General features: G+C 43.3%; 1 protein-coding gene across 1 annotated transcript in view; it reads right to left on the bottom strand.

Moving 5' to 3' along the window:
* The window catches only part of TXNDC15 (thioredoxin domain containing 15), a 43,349-nt gene extending 25,557 nt beyond the window's left edge, over nucleotides 1-17,792 (bottom strand). The window contains exons 1-2 of the mRNA XM_082254878.1: nucleotides 17,636-17,792; nucleotides 12,384-12,865 (exon numbers count right to left, since the gene is read on the bottom strand). Of these exons, the coding sequence (XP_082111004.1) occupies nucleotides 12,384-12,865; nucleotides 17,636-17,699 (546 nt within the window). The 5' untranslated portion in view covers nucleotides 17,700-17,792. The remainder of the gene's footprint in view (nucleotides 1-12,383; nucleotides 12,866-17,635) is intronic.
* Nucleotides 17,793-23,950: the final 6,158 nt, after the last annotated feature.

The following is a 23,950-nucleotide window of genomic DNA, read 5'->3' as shown; positions in this document are numbered from 1 at the left end:
GTATGTATGTATGTATGTATGTATGTATGTATATGTAGCGCCTTAAAGTATTCATACCCTTTGAAGTTGTACATAATTGTGAAGTGGAAGGAAAATGATAAATGGTTTTCCACATTTTTTACAATTAAATATGTGAAAAGTGTCGCGCATATTTGTATTGAGCCCCCTTTACTCTGATAACCCTAAATTCTAGTGGAAACAATTGCTAATAATCACCTAATTAGTAAATAGAGTCCACCTGTGTGTGTAATTTAATCTCTGTATAAATACAGCTGTTCTGTGAAGCCCTCAGAGGCTTGTTAGAGAACCTTAGTGAACAAACAGCATCATGAAGGTCAAGGAACACATCAGATAGGTCAGAGATAAAATTGTGGAGAAGTTTAAAGCAGGGTTAGGTTCTAAAATATATCCCAAGCTTTGTACATCTCATGAAGCACGGTTCAATCCATCAACCGAAAATGGAAAGGAGTATGGCACAAGTGCAAACCTACCAAGACATGGCCATCCACCTAAACTGACAGGCTGGGCAAGGAGAGCATTATTCAGAGAAGCAGACAAGAGGCCCATAGTAACCCTAGAGGAGCCGCAGAGATCCACAGTTCAGGTGGGAGAATCTGTCCACAGGACAACTGTTAGTCATGAACTCCAAAAATCTGTCCTTTATGGAAGAGTGCAAAGAAGAAAGCCATTTTGAAAGAGAGCCATAAGAAGTCACGTTTGCAGTTTGCGAGAAGCCATGCGAGGGCCACGGCAAAAATGTGGAAGAAGGTGCTCTGGTCAGATGAGACCAAAATTGAAAGTTTTGGCCTAAAAGCAAAATGCTATGTGTGGCAGAAAACGAAACACTGCACATCACCTCGAACACACCGTGAAACATGGTGGTGGCAGCATCATGTTGTGGGGATGCTTTTCTTCAACAGGGATAGGGAAGCTGGATAGAATTGATGGAAAGATGGATGGAGCCAAGTACAGGGCAATCTTAGTAGATAACCTATTAGAGTCTGCAAAAGACTTGAGACTAGGGCGGAGGTTCACTTTCCAGCAGGACAACGACCCTAAACATACAGCCTGAGCTACAATGGAATGGTTTAGATTAAAGCATATTCATGTGTTAGAATGGCCCAGTCAAAGTCAATACTTATTCCAATTGAGAATTGCAATACTTGAAAATGGCAAAATAGCTCAAGCTCTATCAGATTGAATTGAGAGTGCCTGTGAACAGCAAAGAATGGGCAACAATTTCACTCTCTAGACGTGCAAAGCTGGTAGAGACATACCCAAAAGAATTGCAGCTGTAATTGCAGCAAAAGGTGGTTTTACAAAGTATTGACTCTGAATAAAAATGCACACCGCACTTTTTAGATATTTTTTTCTACAAATGTTGAAAACCATTTATCATTTTACTTCCACTTTACAATTATGTGCCACTTTGTGTTGGTCTATCCCATAAAATCCCAATAAAATACATTTACGTTTAACAGTTGTATCATGAGAAAATGTGGAAAATTTCAAGGGATATGAATACTTTTTCACGGCACTGTACATTCATCTTAATTATGCAGCTCTCGTATGCACACTTAGAAGCAGGGGGGATGTAATCCACATGAAAATTAGGCAGCTGATGGGGAAAAGATTGTCCGACTACAGGGGACCCCTTGGCTTTGAGTCAATTTCAGATAAAGTAAAGCCAAAAAGCTAAATATTTCATACTGTAGGGAGCCCTGTACATTTTTAATAATAATAATAAAAATGGGTTTTGCCACTGCTATAGCTTCCATGGCTTGTTAGTAAAGGGATGTCAATAAGCTCAGCAAGGACCCTTGCTGAAGAAGTCACAGCCCTTAGCGCTGAATCACTGTTTTCCCAAGCACGCCCGGCACAGGTGACCCCGAAGTTACATCTTTCCGGGGGCAAACAGAGGAAAACCGGAGGATCGCATCCCCGGGAATGTTCCCCAAGTAGGGAACATCATCTTCCTCTGATATCTGTGTCGGCGGCTACGGAACATCCTTTTCCCTTCCATCTTCACATACAGGGTGCGCGCGCAGCATAGTCTGACGCACGTCACGCTGATACGCTAACCCGGAAGTCGGGTTCGCGATGTGACACTCCGATGCGCCAGTGCGCATGCGCGAGTGGGCATAAATAGCCGGGGATTTGCAACAGGGCGCCACTTCCCTCCAGCAGAGGGAACGTGACGGACGCCCAGGAATCGCTCCAACTGGATACCTACCCTTATACCCGTTTCACCAACAGTAAGTTTACCATCCCACAATGCTATACTTATGCATTGTCGTCGGATGACCTTTTTCAAGTGTCAAAAAATGCCTTTTGATTTTAGGCTCACTTGCCAATTATTCACCACCAGGGCTAAAACCGGAACACAGACCGGGACTACCCCCTACTGGTGTACACCTGCAATACCATAACTGTAAGTAACACATTTTCAGTTTCTCAAAAAAATGGTTTATTAAAGAGATTCTTTCAGACTTACCAAGCTGCTGTTACATAATGAGAACCTCCATTTTATAAATATTCCAGGGAAACCATAAGAAGGGACTTCTTTTTTCCCCACAAGTCAAAGAAAGCACCCATACATCGATGTAAGTCTGTGGAAAACTACTTTTTGATATTCCCCTTTTTCTATCACAACAATTCCCAACATATTTCATTTTATTTCATATATCTCAGAGTCAGCCTTTCCTCTCAAATCCTGTGTGATATACTTGGGAAAACAGACGCAAGGGTCCGGGAACCGACATACACGTCACAAGATTGTGCAAACCTACTTTTCCATGCAATAATGGAAAAATGACCATTTTTTACATGTCATATCTTCTAACATTTTATCCACTATATATCTTTCAGACATGGTGGACAATTTTTTCCTTTAAAAAGGCAGCGTATTTTAAATGTCGAAACGCGTTGGAAACCTCAGATATATTCTCTCTCTTAACAGTTCCAATACCTCACGCATTAGCAAGAACAAAATAGAGAAAATCATTGTCACCATTCACTTTGTCACTTCTTTCTATCTGTATTCACTACCACATTTGGGTCTATAACCCATCCACATATTGAATGTATTATATGTACCACCTATAAACTTTGTTTTCAATAAACTTTTAAATACTACTTACTATACTATTTGATTGAGCCCCTAAAGTCCCACCCATTTTTGGCTTGAGGCACCAAACACTGTTTCAAGGAGACTTGTTTGTTTGCCCTGCCTGACTCCATTGAGTGTATTGTGAGTACCCTTTACTTCAAATAAACGTTTGCCGATTGATTTATAGACAGAGAGCACTAGATTGTTTGTTTTCTGTCCTCATATTCATCCGGTTTTATGGATTTATGGGCTTCATGTTCCTGGACTCGCCTGAGATATCGTTTAGCTGGCTTTATATCACCCCTGCAGGGGACTGCTGTTTCTGACCCTGGGTGGCTCCTGGGTCAGATACTGAGGTGAGAGGCTTGTATATCTGGTGGCGGATCCTTATAATCATGGAGGTGTCTTTTGGAATGAATTGATCACAGCACTATTTGTTTTTACACGTGGACTTTATAATATTTACCCTAAGGGGCTTATCTAGCACTATATTATCTTATTTGGAATTTATGGACTTTTTTTCACATTTTTTTTTATATTGTTGAACCATATTATCACATGTATTTATTTATGATTTAGCGCAACACATTTACCTTGGATTTGTTTGCTTTTTTGTGTAGTGGGATCACAATTTAGTGTTTGCAGCTTTATCACAGATTTATTTTTGAGATTGTACATTTATTGCGCGGATAGATCTTTACACTTTTTGGTTTTTCTTTTTACAACCCCCCCCTTAACCTATGAGAAGGGACCCCTCACATCCACTGATACTCACCTTACCAATATAAATATATACACTGCTCAAAAAAATTAAAGGAACACTTTAAAAACACATCGGATCTCAATGAGTAAAAATCTCATGCTAGATATCTATATTGATATGTACTAGGTAATGTGTTAGGAAGGAAAGGATGCCAAATCGTTTAACCGTAAGAGGAAAAACAGGCGCCACACTAAGTGCAGTATATCTGGATAAACGTTTAATAGACCAAATAGAAAGGTACTCACAAAAGATGATATAAAAACAGCATATCAGTGGTAAAGGAAATGGTAATCCCAGTGTCCAAATTCAGGATGGCACAAGCGGTCTCAAAGCATCGGGCTGTAACGAGTGGAGGATCGATACTTCCCGTCTACTGGGGACACAGCGCTGGCCGCTCTGACGTCACTTCCGGGATACGTACTGGCGCCGGCGACGCGTTGTCGGAGCATGCGCTCCTTCCTCAGGCCGATAATGCGCCATTTTGCTCAAGGGCTTAAGTAGACCAGGAGGCAGAGCCAGCTGGGTCCTAAAGAGTGCCAATAATCCTCACTCAAGAGGAACCCGCTGTGATACTGAACAGGGGCAGTGTACATTATGAAAAGAAACCAGAGCAGTAGTCAAATATATAGTAACAAGAAATCTGTTATAACTAGTTCTCAACAAAATAAGAAATTTTGGAATAAATGGGAATAGGAATTAATGTGAAAATAAATAAGAATAAAAATAAGAATAAAATAAATAATAATATAAATAATAAGGAAAATAATAATGATAATAATGGTTGGAGAAAATAAAAAATAAAAAAATAAGAAAAAATGAAAAATTGAAAAAAAAGGAATAATGAGAAAATAAAAATAAAAATAAAACTAAAAATAATAAAATAAAATATAATAAAATAATAATAAAAAATTAAAAAATGCTAAAATTAAATTATACAAGTTTAAAATGCACATTGTATATGTATACATCCACATATTGTTACACATAGGGATATATTATCATAATACAATGATATAATAATAATAATAAAACCGTAAATATATGTATGGTATCATTATACTAAAGAATATCATTCTTTTTAAAAAATGTTTTTCTATATATATATAAAAATATATATAAAAAAATATATATATATATATATATATATATATATATATATATATATATATATATATATATATATATATATATATATATATATATATATATATATATATATATATATATATATATATATATATATATATATATATATATATATATATATATAAGACACCGTAGAAAAGAGGATAAAATCATCTAAAAGACCATCAGCCAATATAACCGTCCACTAATGTATCCTATTCTGGCTCCATACATAATTGTTATAAAAGGGTATAAACAAGGTGGTGGGGCATTACTCTCAGATGTCCAATCCAAAATTATTGGATGGAGTCATATGAGAGTGTTAGTCTCAATTTCTTCGTTCAAACCACCCGGCACTAAAGTGTCCAAAGTATATATCCAATAGGCCTCCCTTTGGCATAATCTCTTAAAACGTTCTGCAGGCGCCAAAGTAGCAGGTATGGACTCGATAATCCACACCCTGAGGCCGAGAGACAGGTGTTCATGATGCAGCAGGAAGTGGCGTGGGACACTGTGCTTATCATTACCAGCCTCCACAAACCTGCGATGCTCACCGAATCTCTTCCTCAGGGTGCGGATTGTCCTTCCTACATAAAACAGCCCACACGGGCATGTGAGGCAATAAACAACAAACTCTGTGGAGCAATTGTAAAACTGTGTCAAAGGGTATGTTTTTCCTTTTGCTAAAAACTTTTTCTGTCCATGAGTAACGTGTTTACAAGTCAGACACAATTTTTTGCGGCATTGGAACATTCCAATAAGTGGGATCAAACAAGGTCTCTCTAAAGATGATATAGGGGGACCCTTCAACTTACTGGGTGCCACCATGCTCTTAATGTTCCTTGCTCTTCTGTAAGTGACCTTGGGTTTGGGGGGTAGATTCTCCCTCAGATGGGGGTCTTCCAGTAAGATTGGCCAATGCTTGACCAGAATTTTCTCCATTTTTTTAAACTTAGTGTGAAATTGAGTCACAAATCTGGGTAGAATAGCTTCTGTATCGGGTTTTACCTTTTTAATACTTTCGTGGCCGGCCAAATAGATGTTATGAGCATGGTTAATAAGGGTTTCCGGAAAAGCCTTATCGGTAAATTTCTTTAGTTGGGCACTCTGTTCTATATAATCATTATCGTTGGTGCAGTTTCTTCTCAGTCTGCAGAACTGGCTCTTGGGGATGTTATTTATCCACCTTGGATGGTGGCAACTCTTGAAATGTAGGAAGGAATTGCCCGCTGTGGGCTTCGTGTAGTTTTTTGCTTCTATTCTCCCTTCATGATGATATAAGAGTAAATCTAGAAAAGCCAACTCTGCAGAATGATGAACTGAAGCAGTCACTCAGTCCCTCATGGATCATCCTACTATTAATTCGTCTCAAGCTCGGTTTATTGTGGAGGCAACTAGATTTTGTCTTACTCACAATTATTTTTTATTTGATGGAGACTTCTACGTACAAATAAATGGCACTGCTATGGGGGCTAATTTTGCCCCCAGCTATGCCAATTTAACTATGGGGATGTGGGAGGATAAATACATCTGGAAAAACAACCCGTATGCCTCTCACATTGTTTTCTATGGGAGATATATAGACGACATTATTGTTGTCTGGGATGGCCCTGAATCTTTACTCTTTGAATTCGTTGGTCACTGCAATAGCAATGAGTACAATTTATCTTTTACTTCAGTTCATCATTCTGCAGAGTTGGCTTTTCTAGATTTACTCTTATATCATCATGAAGGGAGAATAGAAGCAAAAAACTACACGAAGCCCACAGCGGGCAATTCCTTCCTACATTTCAAGAGTTGCCACCATCCAAGGTGGATAAATAACATCCCCAAGAGCCAGTTCTGCAGACTGAGAAGAAACTGCACCAACGATAATGATTATATAGAACAGAGTGCCCAACTAAAGAAAAAATTTACCGATAAGGCTTTTCCGGAAACCCTTATTAACCATGCTCATAACATCTATTTGGCCGGCCACGAAAGTATTAAAAAGGTAAAACCCGATACAGAAGCTATTATACCCAGATTTGTGACTCAATTTCACACTAAGTTTAAAAAAATGGAGAAAATTCTGGTCAAGCATTGGCCAATCTTACTGGAAGACCCCCATCTGAGGGAGAATCTACCCCCCAAACCCAAGGTCACTTACAGAAGAGCAAGGAACATTAAGAGCATGGTGGCACCCAGTAAGTTGAAGGGTCCCCCTATATCATCTTTAGAGAGACCTTGTTTGATCCCACTTATTGGAATGTTCCAATGCCGCAAAAAATTGTGTCTGACTTGTAAACACGTTACTCATGGACAGAAAAAGTTTTTAGCAAAAGGAAAAACATACCCATTGACACAGTTTTACAATTGCTCCACAGAGTTTGTTGTTTATTGCCTCACATGCCCGTGTGGGCTGTTTTATGTAGGAAGGACAATCCGCACCCTGAGGAAGAGATTCGGTGAGCATCGCAGGTTTGTGGAGGCTGGTAATGATAAGCACAGTGGCCCACGCCACTTCCTGCTGCATCATGAACACCTGTCTCTCGGCCTCAGGGTGTGGATTATCGAGTCCATACCTGCTACTTTGGCGCCTGCAGAACGTTTTAAGAGATTATGCCAAAGGGAGGCCTATTGGATATATACTTTGGACACTTTAGTGCCAGGTGGTTTGAACGAAGAAATTGAGACTAACACTCTCATATGACTCCATCCAATAATTTTGGATTGGACATCTGAGAGTAATGCCCCACCACCTTGTTTATACCCTTTTATAACAATTATGTATGGAGCCAGAATAGGATACATTAGTGGACGGTTATATTGGCTGATGGTCTTTTGGATGATTTTATCCTCTTTTCTACGGTGTCTTTTATATATATATATATATATATATATATATATATATATATATATATATATATATATATATATATATATATATATATATATATATATATATATATATATATTTTATATATATAGAAAAACATTTTTTAAAAAGAATAATGATATTCTTTAGTATAATGATACCATACATATATTTACGGTTTTATTATTATTATTATATCATTGTATTATGATACTATATCCCTATGTGTAACAATATGTGGATGTATACATATACAATGTGCATTTTAAACTTGTATAATTTAATTTTAGCATTTTTTAATTTTTTATTATTATTTTATTATATTATTTTATTTTATTATTTTTAGTTTTATTTTTATTTTTATTTTCTCATTATTCCTTTTTTTCAATTTTTCATTTTTTCTTATATTTTTTTATTTTTTATTTTCTCCAACCATTATTATCATTATTATTTCCCTTATTATTTATATTATTTATTTTATTCTTATTTTTATTTTTATTCTTATTTATTTTCACATTAATTCCTATTCCCATTTATTCCAAAATTTCTTATTTTGTTGAGAACTAGTTGTAACAGATTTCTTGTTACTATATATTTGACTACTGCTCTGGTTTCTTTTCATAATGTACACTGCCCCTGTTCAGTATCACAGCGGGTTCCTCTTGAGTGAGGATTATTGGCACTCTTTAGGACCCAGCTGGCTCTGCCTCCTGGTCTACTTAAGCCCTTGAGCAAAATGGCGCATTATCGGCCTGAGGAAGGAGCGCATGCTCCGACAACGCGTCGCCGGCGCCAGTACGTATCCCGGAAGTGACGTCAGAGCGGCCAGCGCTGTGTCCCCAGTAGACGGGAAGTATTGATCCTCCACTCGTTACAGCCCGATGCTTTGAGACCGCTTGTGCCATCCTGAATTTGGACACTGGGATTACCATTTCCTTTACCACTGATATGCTGTTTTTATATCATCTTTTGTGAGTACCTTTCTATTTGGTCTATTAAACGTTTATCCAGATATACTGCACTTAGTGTGGCGCCTGTTTTTCCTCTTACAGTTCGCCACAAGTCCCTTCTACTTGCTTACAGAGCAGCCTGCGGAGTGTAGCATATGGAGACGTATGTACATGGACTTTTTATGGACTCTTCTAATTCAATTTAATATCTTTAGGCTACTGTGTCATTTAAGTAGCATATGTCTGTATTGGAGCTTGTGGAAGTTTTTGGACACTCATTTCCCTAGTTGTGCGCCAGGTTTAACCCCCCTCTTTCTTTTCCAAATCGTTTAACCACTTGCCGACCGCCCACAGTATATTTACTGCGGCAGTCAGCCCCTCCTGGGCAAAACGACGTAGTACTAAGTCACTCACCCAGGAGCCTGTAGGCGCGCTCCCGCTCGTTCACGGCCATCTCTGCGCGAGTGACCGGCGGCTCCGATGTCCGCCGGCCACTCGCAATCTCCCGCTGGAGAGGGAGAAAGGCAGGCGGCTGATGTAAACAAAGCGGCCTGTCATTCTCCCTGGTGTAACTGCAGAGATCATACGATCCTGCTATGTAGGATCGTATGTCTCTGTGGTTACATCACAAGCCACGCCCCTTTACAGTTAGAATCATGCCCCTAGGGACAAACTTAACCCCTTGATCACTAAGTTAACCCCTTCCCTGCCAGTGTCATTTTTACAGTAACAGTGCATATGTATAGCACCGATTACTGTAGTAATGTCACTGGTACCCCCAAAAGTGTGAAAAATGTTAGTCAGGGGTCCGATCTGTCCGCCACAATGTCGCAGTCCCGCAAAAAAAAAAAAAAAAAAAAAAAAGACAAATCTTTCCCTTAGTTAGTAAATGCAATAACATTTACGCAAACCAATCAAAATACGCTTATTGCGATTTTTTTACCAAAAATATGTAGCAGAAAACAAATTGGCCTAAAGTGTTAAAAAATTTTGATTTTTACATTTTTTTTGGGGAATTTCATATAAAAAAATGTGAAAAATATTATTTTTTTAAAATTGACGCTCTTTTTTTGATTTATAGCGCAAAAAATAAAAATCGAACATGTGATCAAATACCACCAAAAGAAAGCCCTGTTTGTGGGAAAAAAAAGGACGTCAATTTTATTTGGGTACAGCGTCGCACGACCGTGCAATTGTCCGCTAAAATCACGCTGGTCTTTGAGCAGCCAAATTCTCCGGGGCCTAAGTGGTTAATAGAAATAAAAATGATCAACCTACAGAGGGCTGAATTTAAAGACACTCTGAAAATCAAAGTGAAAAAATGATGCAACGGGCTAGTTTATTTTGCTGAAATTTCATTTCAGCAACTCAAAATGGTACCAGGTAGTTTGTTTTGCCCCCATGTGCTTGTATGCATGCCTGACAATGTCAGGGCATGCTCTTAATGAGACGATGGTTGGTGTCCTGGGATATTTCCTCCCAGATCTGGACCAGGGCATCACTGAGCTCCTGAACAAACTGAGGCGCAACCTTTTGGCGTCGGATGGACCGAAACATAATGTCCCAGAGGTGTTCAATTCGATTTAGGTCAGGCAAGTGTGGGGGCCATTCAATGGTATCTATGTCTTCATCCTCGAGGAACTGGCTGCATACTCTCACCACATGAGGCCGGGCATTGTCATGCAGCAAGAGGAACCTAGGACCCACTGCACCAGTGTAGGGTCTGACAATGGGTCCAAGGATTTTATCCTGATACCTAATATCAGTCAGGGCACCATTGTCTAGCATGTAGATTGCTGTGCGTCCCTCCATGAATATGCCTCCCCAGACCATCACAGACCCACCAATAAACCGGTAATGCTAAATGATGTTACAGGCAGTAGAATGTTCTCTGCAGCTTCTCCAGACCCTTTTACATCTGTCACATGTGCGCAGGGTGAACCTGCTCTCATCTGTGAAAAGCACAGGGCGCCAGTGGCAGACCTGCCAAATCTGGTGTTCAATGGCAAATGCTAATTGAGCTCCACGGGGACGGAAAGTGAGTACAGGGCCCACTAGAGGACATCAGGCCCTCAGGCCACCCTCAAGAAATCTGTTTCTGATTGTTTGGTCAGAGACATTCCCACCAGTGGCCTGCTAGAGGTCATTTTGCAGGGCTCTGGCAGTGCTCATCCTGTTCCTCCTTGCACAAAAGAGCAGATACCAGTCCTGCTGATGGGTTAAGGACCTTCTACTACCCTGTCCAGCTCTCCTAGAGTAACTGTCTGTCTTCTGGAATCTCATCCATGCTCTTGATACAGTGCTGGGAGACATAGCAAACCTTTTGGCAATGGCACGTATTAATGTGTCATCCTGGATGAGTTGGACTGCCTGTGCAATCTCTATAGGGTCCAGGTATCGCCTCATGCTACCAGTAGTGACACTGACCCTAGCCAAATGCAAAACTGGGAAAGTGAACAAACAGTCAAAAAAGTGGAGTAGGGAAAAAAAAATAATAATTGGCCTCCAACTGTAAAATCCTTCCTGTTTTGGGGGTCATCTCATTGTTGCCCATCTGGTGCACCTGTTGTTAATTTCATTAACACCAAAACAGCTGAAACTTATTAACAACCCCCTCTGCTACCTAACTGATCAGATCAAGATCCCAGGAGTTTAACTGACTTGATGTTATACTCCATATAAAAAGCGTTCCTTTAATTTTTTTGAGCAGTGTATTTTGAATTTATTACCTTAGCAAAGATTTGTCATTTTTACTTCATTAATAATTTAGAGTATATTGTGCTTTGTCAAAATTAATTTAATAAATAATTGTGCAGAACTTTTGATTCACCATTTATCTTTACTTACAATCTTGTAATATTTTGCAAACATTGCACAACATAGCACAAAAGACCACAGACATCAAATGACAGTCACCTAGTCTGGCCATTTGCAGCCAATATAGGACACAATCTCTTGTCTATGGAGCATCCTCAGACAATAGAATCCAACCACTTTCAGGGGACAAAGAAATGAGATAGGTTAGAAATATCTTGTTTGGTCTGTCACTGTTGCTAATCCCTAGATATGATTGTGATTAGACTACCTATGGGCTCCACCGCTGCTCATGGCCTAAAAATGAATATTCCTCTTTAGACACAAAACTGAATCACAAACATTTCATGAGATGGTAGGCCATGCACGCACACCTGACCATTGTGTGATGTCAGGACAGTCAATCCACTAAAAAAGACACCAGGTAAATCACTAGCAAGCCAGCACCAGTTGCAACTTATTGGACCAACTGGCTGTTTGGCTTTAAGAATTATGCCTTGTACACACAAATCGAATGTCGGGAGACATCAGCCAGTTGAATAAATATAGGCCGACATTCGGCCCATGTGTATGTCAGCCAGTCTGACAGAAGCCAGAAGCTCGGCCGGCTTCTTTGGGACAAGCATGCTGGAAGACCTGCAGCCAATCAGCTCCAGGTCAGTGCTCTCAACCAATGGTTAAGAGCACTGATCGGAGTGTGTTCTGTCTATTAGTGGGTACCAGGCTTTAGTCTAGTGCTGGATTACATATTAGGAATAGTCATACCTGGGAAGAATTGAGGACCTGCAAAGTGAAATTGTCAATTCCGGTGATATTTCGCTCCACACAGTTTACTTTCAGAGGTTTATTGCCATCTGTGCTGTTTGAGTCTTCTGTTTTGATCTGTTCTGTATTTGATGTATCTGAAGCAGTGTTTTGCATTTTTGTTTTCACTTGCTCATCTGAAGTGCTAAGTGGACATTCATTGGTACTGCACTCTCCTTCAGCTTTCTGGCTTTCATACACAGTATCATCAGAAATTTCCATGACAACTTTGTCCTTCATCTCCTTTGGTACCATAGAAAATAGCACTGCTGGGTCTGTCTGAATGTCTGAACTCTGCATTGCATCTGCTATTTCAGCCGTCTTGTACTGAACAGTCTCTGGAACACCAACTCGTTCACGGTTCGTGGACTCAGCAATGGCATCCAAATCGTGCCCAACTCCAGTGTCATTATCTTCTGAATAGAGATCTTCATTATAACTCCCTGAGTAAAAATCATACAAATGTTACAATTTTTTTTTCTATCAAACAACCATTGATATACTAAAACTGGCCATAAACAGGGAGTTTTCTTTTAGCCTTCAGCCAGTGGGCCTCCATCTGCACAAGCGAGATGGATGACGGAATCCTCTTGCTAGACTATTGTATTCTGACAGCTGGACTCGACCCTAGAAAATATTTCCAGCATGTCTCTTGAAAATTGGTCGGCCCCTTCTGAATCAGACAAATTTTGATACGTTTTTGGCCAGCTTAACTCAAAAATGAAATGACGTGACATATCTAGTAAAATCAATGTGTTGTTTAAAGCTCATTCACAGGGGTGCTGAGCCTTGTACAGCACGAGGAGATGCAAAACCTGCATGTCTGTGCCATGCATCCATCCCCACATTCCTGTCAAATACAGCTGAATGTAGCGTGCCTTATATGCGTACTTATGTGTGCAGCTCAGAGTGTACATACAAATAAACAAATGGTTCTTCACGCTGTATGGGGCTAAGAGCCTGTGTGAATGAGCCCTTACAGCGTGTTACATTTCTCCAACCAGCTGCATATATTGATTGATACCTTTACATATCTGCAATTCCCTCTTACCTTTTTTTACTGGGCGTCCTTCATAAAAATACTCACATGCCTAGCAAAGCCAGCAAATTGTGGTTTGTTGCTATGGGTGCTTTACACCATGTTCCTTATAAGAACAGCTCAGACTGACTGATTTTAGGGTTCTGCAGGTAAAATATTTGTCACCAGAAATCCATGTCTAACAGCAATCCAGGTAGATATACATTCAACTACAGTCACTGAAATCTTCTTCCTTGCATCTTGTACTTTGTGTATTCCTTTCATAACAATGCAGTAATACAGTGTGCAGGAGCTCCCTGTAATAAAGACTGATCACTGCTGCTCGCTCTCCTACAGCAGGGTGGCTGGTCTTGTACCAGCTTCCTCCAGTAGTTTTCTGCAGGCAGGCTGTAGTCTGTGGCTCTTCTGGGTTAAGGCCCGTACACACGTACCGATCGTCGGCATACAAACGTCGGCGGACGAAAGATCTGCCGATTGTACGCGTGTTAGTATGGTGCCTCCGACAGATGTCTGCGCACAATCCGCGGACAAAAGTCTTTCGTGCAAACATGAAAATTTTTGTCTGCGGACACCAGAACGGACGATTGTTCGCCTGTCAGTACAGAATTCGGCCGACAGACCGCAGATTTGCAAGACTGGGCATGCTCAGAAAATTAAAAACACAGGGAAAGTTAACCATTACATGACATCACTTCTGCAGTCAGCTGAAGTCTGCAGACAAAATTCTTGTGCTGTCCTTGTGCTGTCTTTGCACTTTTCAACAGACACCGACATCCCGGGGAGAAAAGACGAACATTTGTATGCCGACGATCGGTACGTGTGTACGGGGCTTAAAGGCCCGTACACACGTACCGATCGTCGGCATACAAACGTCGGTGGACGAAGGATCTGCCGATTGTACGCGTGTTAGTATGGTGCCTCCGACAGATGTCTGCGCACAATCCGCGGACAAAAGTCTTTTGTGCAAACATGAAAATATTTGTATGCCGACACCAGAACGGACGATTGTTCGCCTGTCAGTACACAATTCGGCCGACAGACCGCAGATTTGCAAGACTGGGCATGCTCAGAAAATAGAAAACACAGGGAAAGTTAACCATTACATGACATCACTTCTGCAGTCGGCGGACAAAATTCTTGTGCTGTCCTTGTGCTGTCTTTGCACTTTTCAGCAGACACCGACATCCCGGGGAGAAAAGAGGAACATTTGTAAGCCGACCATCGGTACGTGTGTACGGGGCTTTACTTACACAGCTCTGCTCTCTGCACAGGCCACATACATGACATAATGACGTCACTGCTAATTTGACAAGGCAATACCTTGGTTTGCAAAGGCCAATTGTACACACAATGTTGATTTTTTTATTATTTGTGGCTATTGATGACTAGGATTAAAAAAAAAAAAAAAAAAAAGTTTTTCCCTTGAGTTTAAAGTGATTGTAAATTATCACCATTTGTGTATAGATATTAACCACTTCTGGACCGGAAGAATTTCCCCCTTAATGACCAGGCCATTTTTGCGATTTGGCACTGTGTTAATTTAACGGACAATTGCGCAGTCGTGCGACACTGAACACAAATAAAATTGATGTCCTTTTCTTCCCCACAAATAGAGCTTTCTTTTGGTGGTATTTGATCACCTCTGCAATTTTTATCTTCTGCGCTATAAACAAAAAAAGAGCGACAATTCTGAAAAAAAAAAAACGACAATATTTTTCACTTTCTGCTATATAACATTCCCAAAAAAAAATTAAAAATCAAAATTTAACATTTTAGGCCAACTTGTTTTCTGCTACATATTTTTGGTACAATAATAATATTGCAATAATATTGTTTTTTGGGGTTTTTTACTAGTAATAGCAGCGATCTGCGATTTTTAGCAGGACTGCGACATTGCGGCAGACAGATCGGACCTCTGACATTTTTGACACTTTTGGGGGGACCAGTGACATTACTACAGTAATCAGTGCTAAAAATATGCACTGTTACTGTAATAATGACACTGGCAGGGAAGGGGTTAACACTGAGTGATCAAAGGGTTAAATGTGTACCTAGGGGTGTGTTTCTAACTGTATGGGGGTTTGAAATGATCACAGAAACCTGTGCTCGTATATAGAAGGATCACACGAGCTCTGTGATCATTACAGGGAGAAGAATGGTCAGCTGTGTTTACAACAGCTGACCGTTCTTCTTTTTCAGCGGGGAAGGATCGCGGGTGTCACGCGACAATCGGAGCCACCTGCCCCGTGCATCAAAGCACCCTAGCTACAGGCGCGCGACCGACGTAGACCTACGTTGGTTCATGCAGGAGGGTCGTCCTGCCGCAGTAAATCTGCGGCGGGCTGTCCGGAAGCGGTTAAAAAAAAAAAACACACACATTATAAATTCCATTTTTTTTTCTCTTTTTATAAGTGATCACGATTCCTCTGTCCTCAGCTGCATAAGAGCTGGGGGAGGAGAAGCATCAGCACACTGAGCTTTCCAGTGAAAGGCTTGGAGGGGGGGGGGGGCATGTCAGGACATGTCTGATCATCACGAGGAGAGTTCCCAGGACAGTTCAAGGACTACAATGAGCTCTCCTGCCAAGGGTGGTCAGTTTTAACCACTTGCCAACTGCCGCATGACTATTTACGTCGGCAGTCAGCCCTCACAGGCAAAACGACTTAGGGCTACGTCGTTAGCCTGTAAGGGTTTTGGGAGCGAGCGCCGCCGGATGCGCGCTCCCGCGCGGTCACGGACCACCCCACGCGTGTGCCCGGCGGACATCACTCGCGATCGTCCGTGACAGTGGGAGAAAGGCAGGCGTCTAATGTAAACAAAGCCGCCTGTCATTCTCCCCTGTGTATGAATGGTGATCAAATGGTTCTACTATGTAGGACCGTTGATCACTGTTCTTACACATCAAGCCACAGCCAATCACAGTTAGAATCACGCCCCTAGGACACACTGCCAGTGTCATTTTTACACTAACAGTGTATATGTATAGCACTGATTACTGTAGAAATGTCACTGGTAACCCCAAAAGTGTCAAATGTCAGTCAAGGGTCCGATCTGTCCGCCCCAATATCGCAGTCCCGCAATTTCACGCAAAAAAAAAACAACAAAAATGACAAAACTCTTTCCCCTTGTTAGTAAACGCAATAATTTTTGCAAAAACCAATCAAAATACGCTTTTTGCGATTTTTTTTTTTTTTTTTTTTACCAAACATATGGTAAAAAAAAAATAAAATTGGCCTAAAATGTTAAAAAATTTTGATTTTTACATTTTTTTTTGGGGGGGGGGGAATTTCATATAAAAAAAATTTGAAAAATATTGTTATTTTTGCAAAATTTACGCTTTTTTTCTTTATAGCGCATGATCAAAAAAAAAAAAAATCGCACAGGTGATCAAATACCACCAAAAGAAAGCTCGGTTTGTGGGAAAGAAAGGACGCCAAATTCGTTTAGGTACAGCGTCGCACGACCGCGCAATTGTCCGTTAAAATCATGCAGTGCCGAATCGCAAAATACCCCCTGGTCAGGAAGGGGGTAAAATCTTCCCGGGCTTAAGTGGTTAAATGGAAAGCACAGGGACTGACAGGAACACCAGGGATTTCACACAAATGAAGCAAAAAAAAAAAAAAGAACAGGATATTATTTTAATGAAAGTACACGGTACAGCATGCACATATCAGAAATTTGAAATGCTGGGTTAACAAGCACTTTAAAAGGAAACCTGTGCTAACTGAAATGTGTAGACTGATCTCTCCCTGTGGAGGGGGGGGGGGGGGACACCCCTTGAAAATCATACTAGATTTGTATGCAGACATGCAGCCTGAGTGATCAGGAAAGAAAGGGCTGAGATTTATTTACAAACATCAGCTGGGGGATCGGGCAGATGAACTGGCCAACAATGACATGTTTGTGCCAAACTGCAAACAAGCCAAGTTCTGGTTGAAGCTCATACCTATTCCAGAGGATGTCACAGCCAATACAGTGTGGAATTAAAATACTACATGCTGTCCTTTCCGCAATACTAGCTGACCCTGCCAGGAGATACAATGCTGGTCAGTGCTGGTGTGGGACTACAAAGTCCAGCCATTCACAGCAGACATATTCTTCATGGATGTCTCCCTGCATACAAACACACTGCCACCCCTCGGTTACACACACACACACACACACACAGGCTCACCTAGTGCTAAAGCAAGCAATCCGAATGTGAAGACAGTCCGCACACACAGAGGAGACACTTCCATCCTCCACACTAACAATTCCACCTATACATCTCTGTCTGCTGCTTTACGGACACACTGCACAAATCTCTTCCGGGTTCCCAGGAAACAACATTCCGCTTCCTATACATAGACCTGCACACCAGGAAGTTCATTCCACCGAGCAACCATTTTGTTGAAGTCCTTTGTCCTGTTTTCTAAAATTTTCTCGGACCCGTGAAAAAATCGGACCTCGTCACTTCCGGTTATGGGAGTCTCAAGTGCGCATGCGCATAAGACATTATCTTGGTTTGGTAAACTTATAACACATAGCGGGCAGCTGAATGAGAGGAGGCGGGGCTGAGGTGGGACGGAAGATACCGCCGCGTCATCTGCAGAGCTGAATAGAGGAGGCGGGACGGAGGTGCGGCCGTGTAATATATGCAGGACTTTAGCGACTCCTTGTTTTATTATCTTTAGCAATTATCGTATTATTTATCCTTACAACACCGGTGTTCCGTGAGAATTACCTACCCGTGAGAAAAACCTACCCTCGTCACTTCCGGTTCACCCTCAGTGTGTGTAACGCGGCGAGTACATTAAAACAGCTGGGCTACAATACGAGTAATCTCCGCTCCTGACCCTGTGACTTCCCTCATCTCGGCAAGTAAATATAAAAGCGGCGGCGGGTGTATGAAAACATAATTCACGGACCCACTAGCCGCTTTTATATTTACTAGCCAAGATGAGGGAAGTCACAGGGTCAGGAGCGGAGATTACTCGTATAGTAGCCCAGCTGTTTTAATGTACCCGCCGCGTGGGTAGGTTTTTCTCACGGACACCCTCATCAATTCATGCTAGTGCGCATGCGCACTACACAGCTCCTCATCTGTTCCTAGAGGTATCCGGGTCTGTGAGCATGCGCACTGCTGCGCTGCTCAGCTGTTCCTGGCCGGAAATGACGAGGGTAGGTTTTTCTCACGGGGTAGGTAATTCTCACGTTACACCGGTGTTCCGTGAAAAAACCATACCCGTGAGAAAACCATACCCTCGTCACTTCCGGTGCTACTACGGAGGGTATGGATTTCTCACGGTCCTTACACTTGCCGCCGTTACATTAAAACAAATCCTCTGCAACATCAGTCATCTCCGCTCCTTCCCCTGTCACTTCCCGCATGTCGCCTAATAAATATAAAAGCGGATCACGGAGCCGAGATCGGCGTCATTTTCATCTCATACACCCGCCGCCGCTTTTATATTTATTAGGGGAGATCAGGGAAGTCACAGCGATAGAAGAGGAGATGTTTAATGTTGCAGCCGAACTGTTTTAATTATACCGCCGCAAGTATGACATTTCACACAGTGCCGTGAGTTTTTCCTACCCTCTGAGCATGCGCACTTGTGTTCTTCTTTGCTGTTCTGTTACGTCTCCGGGGCTCTGAGCATGCGCACTGCTGCGCTGCTCAGCTGTTTGACACAGGAAGTGACGAGGGTATGGTTTCTTCACGGGGTATGGTTTTTTAACGTTACACCGGTGTAACGTTAGAATTCCATACCCCGTGAAGAAACCATACCCTCGTCACTTCCTGTGGGAAACACCTGTTTGGTGTTGTGACAGAATGCTATACCCCCTCAGATTGCTATACCCTCGTCACTTCCGCCCCGGTGTGCATGCGCACAAGGCATTCTGGAGGTCCGCTGAGAAGAGTTCTTACAGGGGGCGGGGCGGGAGGCAGTACATGCAAATATCATCTAGTTCTTACAGGGGTCGGGGAGGATTAGTAGACATCGAGTTCTTACAGGGGGCGGGGCAGGGAGGATTAGGAGATTTGCGGCCGTGTAATAAATTTATTAACCACTTAAGCCCCGGAAGATTTTACCCCCGTTCTGACCAGGGGGTATTTTGCGATTCGGCACTGCGTGACTTTAACGGACAATTGCGCGGTCGTGCGACGCTGTACCTAAACGAATTTGGCATCCTTTTTTTCCCACAAACAGAGCTTTCTTTTGGTGGTATTTGATCACCTGTGCGATTTTTTTGATCACGCGCTATAAACAAAAAAAGAGCGTCAATTTTGCAAAAATAACAATATTTTTCACATTTTTTTATATGAAATTCCCCCCAAAAAAAAATTTAAAAATCAAAATTTTTTAACATTTTCGGCCAATTTGTTTTATGCTACCTATGTTTGGTAAAAAAAATCGCAAAAAGCGTATTTTGATTGGTTTGCGCAAAAGTTATCGCGCTTACTAACAAAGGGAAAGATTTTTGTCATTTTTGTTGTTTTTTTTTTTAACGCCTAATGGCGGCGATCTTCGATTTTTTTTGCGGTACTGCGACATTGCGGCGGACAGATCGGACCCTTGACTGACATTTTTGACACTTTTGGGGTTACCAGTGACATTTCTACAGTAATCAGTGCTATATAAATGCACTGTTACTGTAAAAATACACTGGTAGTGAAGGGGTTAACTTTATTTGGGAGGGAGGGGCTGTGTGTGTCCCTAGGGGCGTGCTTTCTACTGTGATTGGCTGTGGCTTCAGCTGTAAGGACACTGATCAACGGATCTACATAGTAGATCCATGTGATCAGTGTCTTTGCAGCAAGGAGAATGACAGGCAGCTTGTTTACACAAGCTGCCTGACATTCTCCCTCTCCCCCGCCGATCGCCGAGTGGCCGGCGGACATCGGGTCCGCTGGTCACACGCGCGGGGGGGTCCGTGACCACGCGGGAGCGGGAGCGCGCCTCCGGGGGCGCGCGCTCGCTCCCTAGACCCTCACAAGCAAGCAACGTAGCCCTACGTTAGTTTGCCTGTGAGGGGCTGACCGCCGACGTAGATAGTCGTGCGGCGGTCGGCAAGTGGTTAAAAGTAGTTCCTTCGGTACCGTTGTATACTAAATAATAATAAAATAATGAATATTACTATTAAAAAAAAAAAATTATATATACACACATATTCCTTCGGTACTGCATACTAAGTAATAAAATAATAATAATAAAATAATGAATATTAGTATTAAAAAAAATATATATATATATACACACATATACAAGAATAAAAAAAATATACATATATATATATATATATATATATATATATATATATATATATATATATATAGAAGATAAAAAAAAAAAAATATATATATATATATATATATATATATATATATACATACACACTAAAGATAAATATTAAAAACCAAATATGAAATATCAGTATTAGAAAAAAAATTATATATATATGTAATTGATTTTTTTTTTATTCTGATATTTCATATTTGGTTTTTAATATTTTTCTTTAGTGTGTATGTATATATATATATATATATATATATATATTTTTTTTTTTTTATTCTTCCATTTATATATATGGAGGAGTGGGGGGCCCGTCATGTAACTATAGGTGCAATCACGCTAGGGAAAGTAGAGGGGCCACAGCTCAGGACCTGAATAAGTCCAGGGTCCCAAATTTGGCAAAGAGATAGGGGAGATCTTCATTTACCACTCTTAAAATGTTGGAGTAGCTAGCCTCAAATTTTTTGGTCAACTTTTTCAGGGGCCTCTTGGCAGGGGCGTCACAAGGGGGGTGCGGGAGGGTGTCGAAATCCGTGGCTGCCGAGCGGGAGGGGGGGTCGGCGGGACCGGGCGCACCCGATCGGGGGGCGGCCGCGCCGTCTCGCACCCCCCAGGGTGCGGTCACGGGAGTTGCTGGCGATGTGCGCACCGCCGCCAGGGCGGGAGGCCATGGTCGCGAGGTCGGGATGCCCTCGGATGACGGCCCGGGAGGAGGAGTGGGGCCGGAGGCCACCGTTCTCCCGCGGGGCGCGCTCCTAGGGCGGACCCGGCCGCGACGGACCTGCCGGCCGTCCGGCGGCGTCTGTCTGGCCGTCTGGAAGCTGATTCGGGTCCTGGCAGACTCACCTGGCCCTCTGCGGTGGAGGTCCGGCGAACCGGAGGCGGGGCGCCTCCGACCACGGGGGCCGCAGGGAACCGTCGCCTGGTCGGCGGGACCGGCGCTCCCGAGGCGGATGGGAGGGGGCGAGGCACCCTGGGCGGTGGGCCAACATCTGTCGCTTCGCCGTGGTCGAGGGCTCCGATAAACCACCCTCTCATATATCCGCAGCAGCAATTCCCTCCGACCCCTCTGCCCGACCGGAGTTCCAGGCGCAACCGGCCGAAAACCGGAATTTCGGTCCGCTCCCCTGGAACTCCCTCCTCATCCGCCACTTCCGCGAGCCGCCGGCGAAAAATCGCGCAAAGTCCCGGGGGCCAGCTTGGATCGCGCGGCCAGCCTGGCGCGCGGTGCCGTTTCGCAGCCGGGGGACGGCAAAGTCCCGGCGGGCCAGCTTGGATCGAGCGGCCAGCTTGGATCGAGCGGCCAGCATGGCGCGCGGTTCCGTTCCGCGGCCGGAGGGCGGCAGCCCCGGCGGACCAGCTTGGATCAAGCGGCCAGCATGGCGCAGGGTGCCGTTTCGCGGCCGGAGGACGGCAAAGTCCCACACAGTGCCAGGGTGTCTCTCCGGTCACCCTGGCACGGAAGCCGACTTCTCCCCACTGACGCCAAGAGCCACGGCCAGCAGGGCGAGCAGCTCCAGGCTCTCCGCGCAGGTCACCCTGACACGGAAGACGTTTTTTCCCCTTTGACTTTTTCAACTTTTTGGCCCCCGGGGGGTACGGCCGGAGGTGGCCTTGACGTGCCCCCTTAAGGGGGACTTCCAGAAAATTTATCTTGGGACCTCTTGTGTCCAGGGACCCCAAACTTGCACCAGACCCAGAGGGGGTCCCGAACCCCCGGTCCAGCGAGTTTCGCGTCCCTGCCGCTACGGTTCCAGAGATATCGACCGGTAAAAACCGCAAGTTCGATCCGCCGAGGCCGCAGCTAAATCGCGGCGCCCCCGGCCGCCGGGGGCTCCCGCGTCCGGGGTCGGTTCTCCCCCTCCGCTTCCAGCTGGGAACCCCAAATTTTTCAGGGAGGTCGCCCGCCCCCCTGGCGACGTAAAACACGGAGCTCGAACCTCCGGTCGCCCCGGGATCCGGAGTTACGGCGGGTGTCCCAAAACCTTTGAACATCCGGACTTTGGACTTATTCTTGGACCTAGAGAGACAGAGCCAGCGGGTGCCTCGACGCACAGGCCGGACTGGGAATAAAATTCAGCCCTGGAAAAAATTTCATACCAGCCCCATAGCATTATTATACCGGCCCAACAGCATAACGCCATTATTTTCTTGTTCATAAAAGGGAAAACCATGCATTTTAAAGCAAATTTGAAGAGTGTATTATATACAGATAAGATAGATATGAAAGCATATAGGGCTTTATATATAAAAGAGCAAATTCTAGTTAAAAGTGGTAAAAGTGCGGACATGGTAAAGGAAATGTCAGAGGCTGTGCGGACATGGTACAGGACATCAGGGCCTGTGCGGACATGATACAGGACATCAGGGCCTGTGCGGACATGATACAGGACATCAGGGCCTGTGCGGACATGGTACAGGACATCAGGGCCTGTGCGGACATGGTACAGGACATCAGGGCTGTGCGGACATGGTACAGGACATCAGGGCCTGTGCGGACATGGTACAGGACATCAGGGCCTGTGCTGACATGATACACGACATCAGGGCCTGTGCGGACATGGTACAGGACATCAGGGCCTGTGCGGACATGGTACAGGACATCAGGGCCTGTGCGGACATGGTACAGGACATCAGGTCCTGTGCGGACATGGTACAGGACATCAGGGCCTGTGCGGACATGATACAGGACATCAGAGCCTGTGCAGACATGGTACAGGACATCAGGGCCTGTGCTGACATGATATAGGACATCAGGGCCTGTGCGGACATGGTACAGGACATCAGGGCCTGTGCTGACATGATACAGGACATATGGGCCTGTGCGGACATGGTACAGGATGTCCTGATGTCCTGTACCATGTCCGCACAGCCTCTGACATTTCCTTTACCATGTCCGCACTTTTACCACTTTTAACTAGAATTTGCTCTTTTATATATAAAGCCCTATATGCTTTCATATCTATCTTATCTGTATATAATACACTCTTCAAATTTGCTTTAAAATGCATGGTTTTCCCTTTTATGAACAAGAAAATAATGGCGTTATGCTGTTGGGCCGGTATAATAATGCTATGGGCTGGTATGAAATTTTTTCCAGGGCTGAATTTTATTCCCAGTCCGGCCTGTGCGTCGAGGCACCCGCTGGCTCTGTCTCTCTAGGTCCAAGAATAAGTCCAAAGTCCGGATGTTCAAAGGTTTTGGGACACCCGCCG

The sequence above is a fragment of the Pelophylax lessonae genome (assembly GCF_965119305.1).
Source record: "Pelophylax lessonae genome assembly, chromosome: 4".
Lineage (NCBI taxonomy): Eukaryota > Metazoa > Chordata > Amphibia > Anura > Ranidae > Pelophylax > Pelophylax lessonae.
This window is presented reverse-complemented; position numbering and strand designations above follow the sequence as displayed.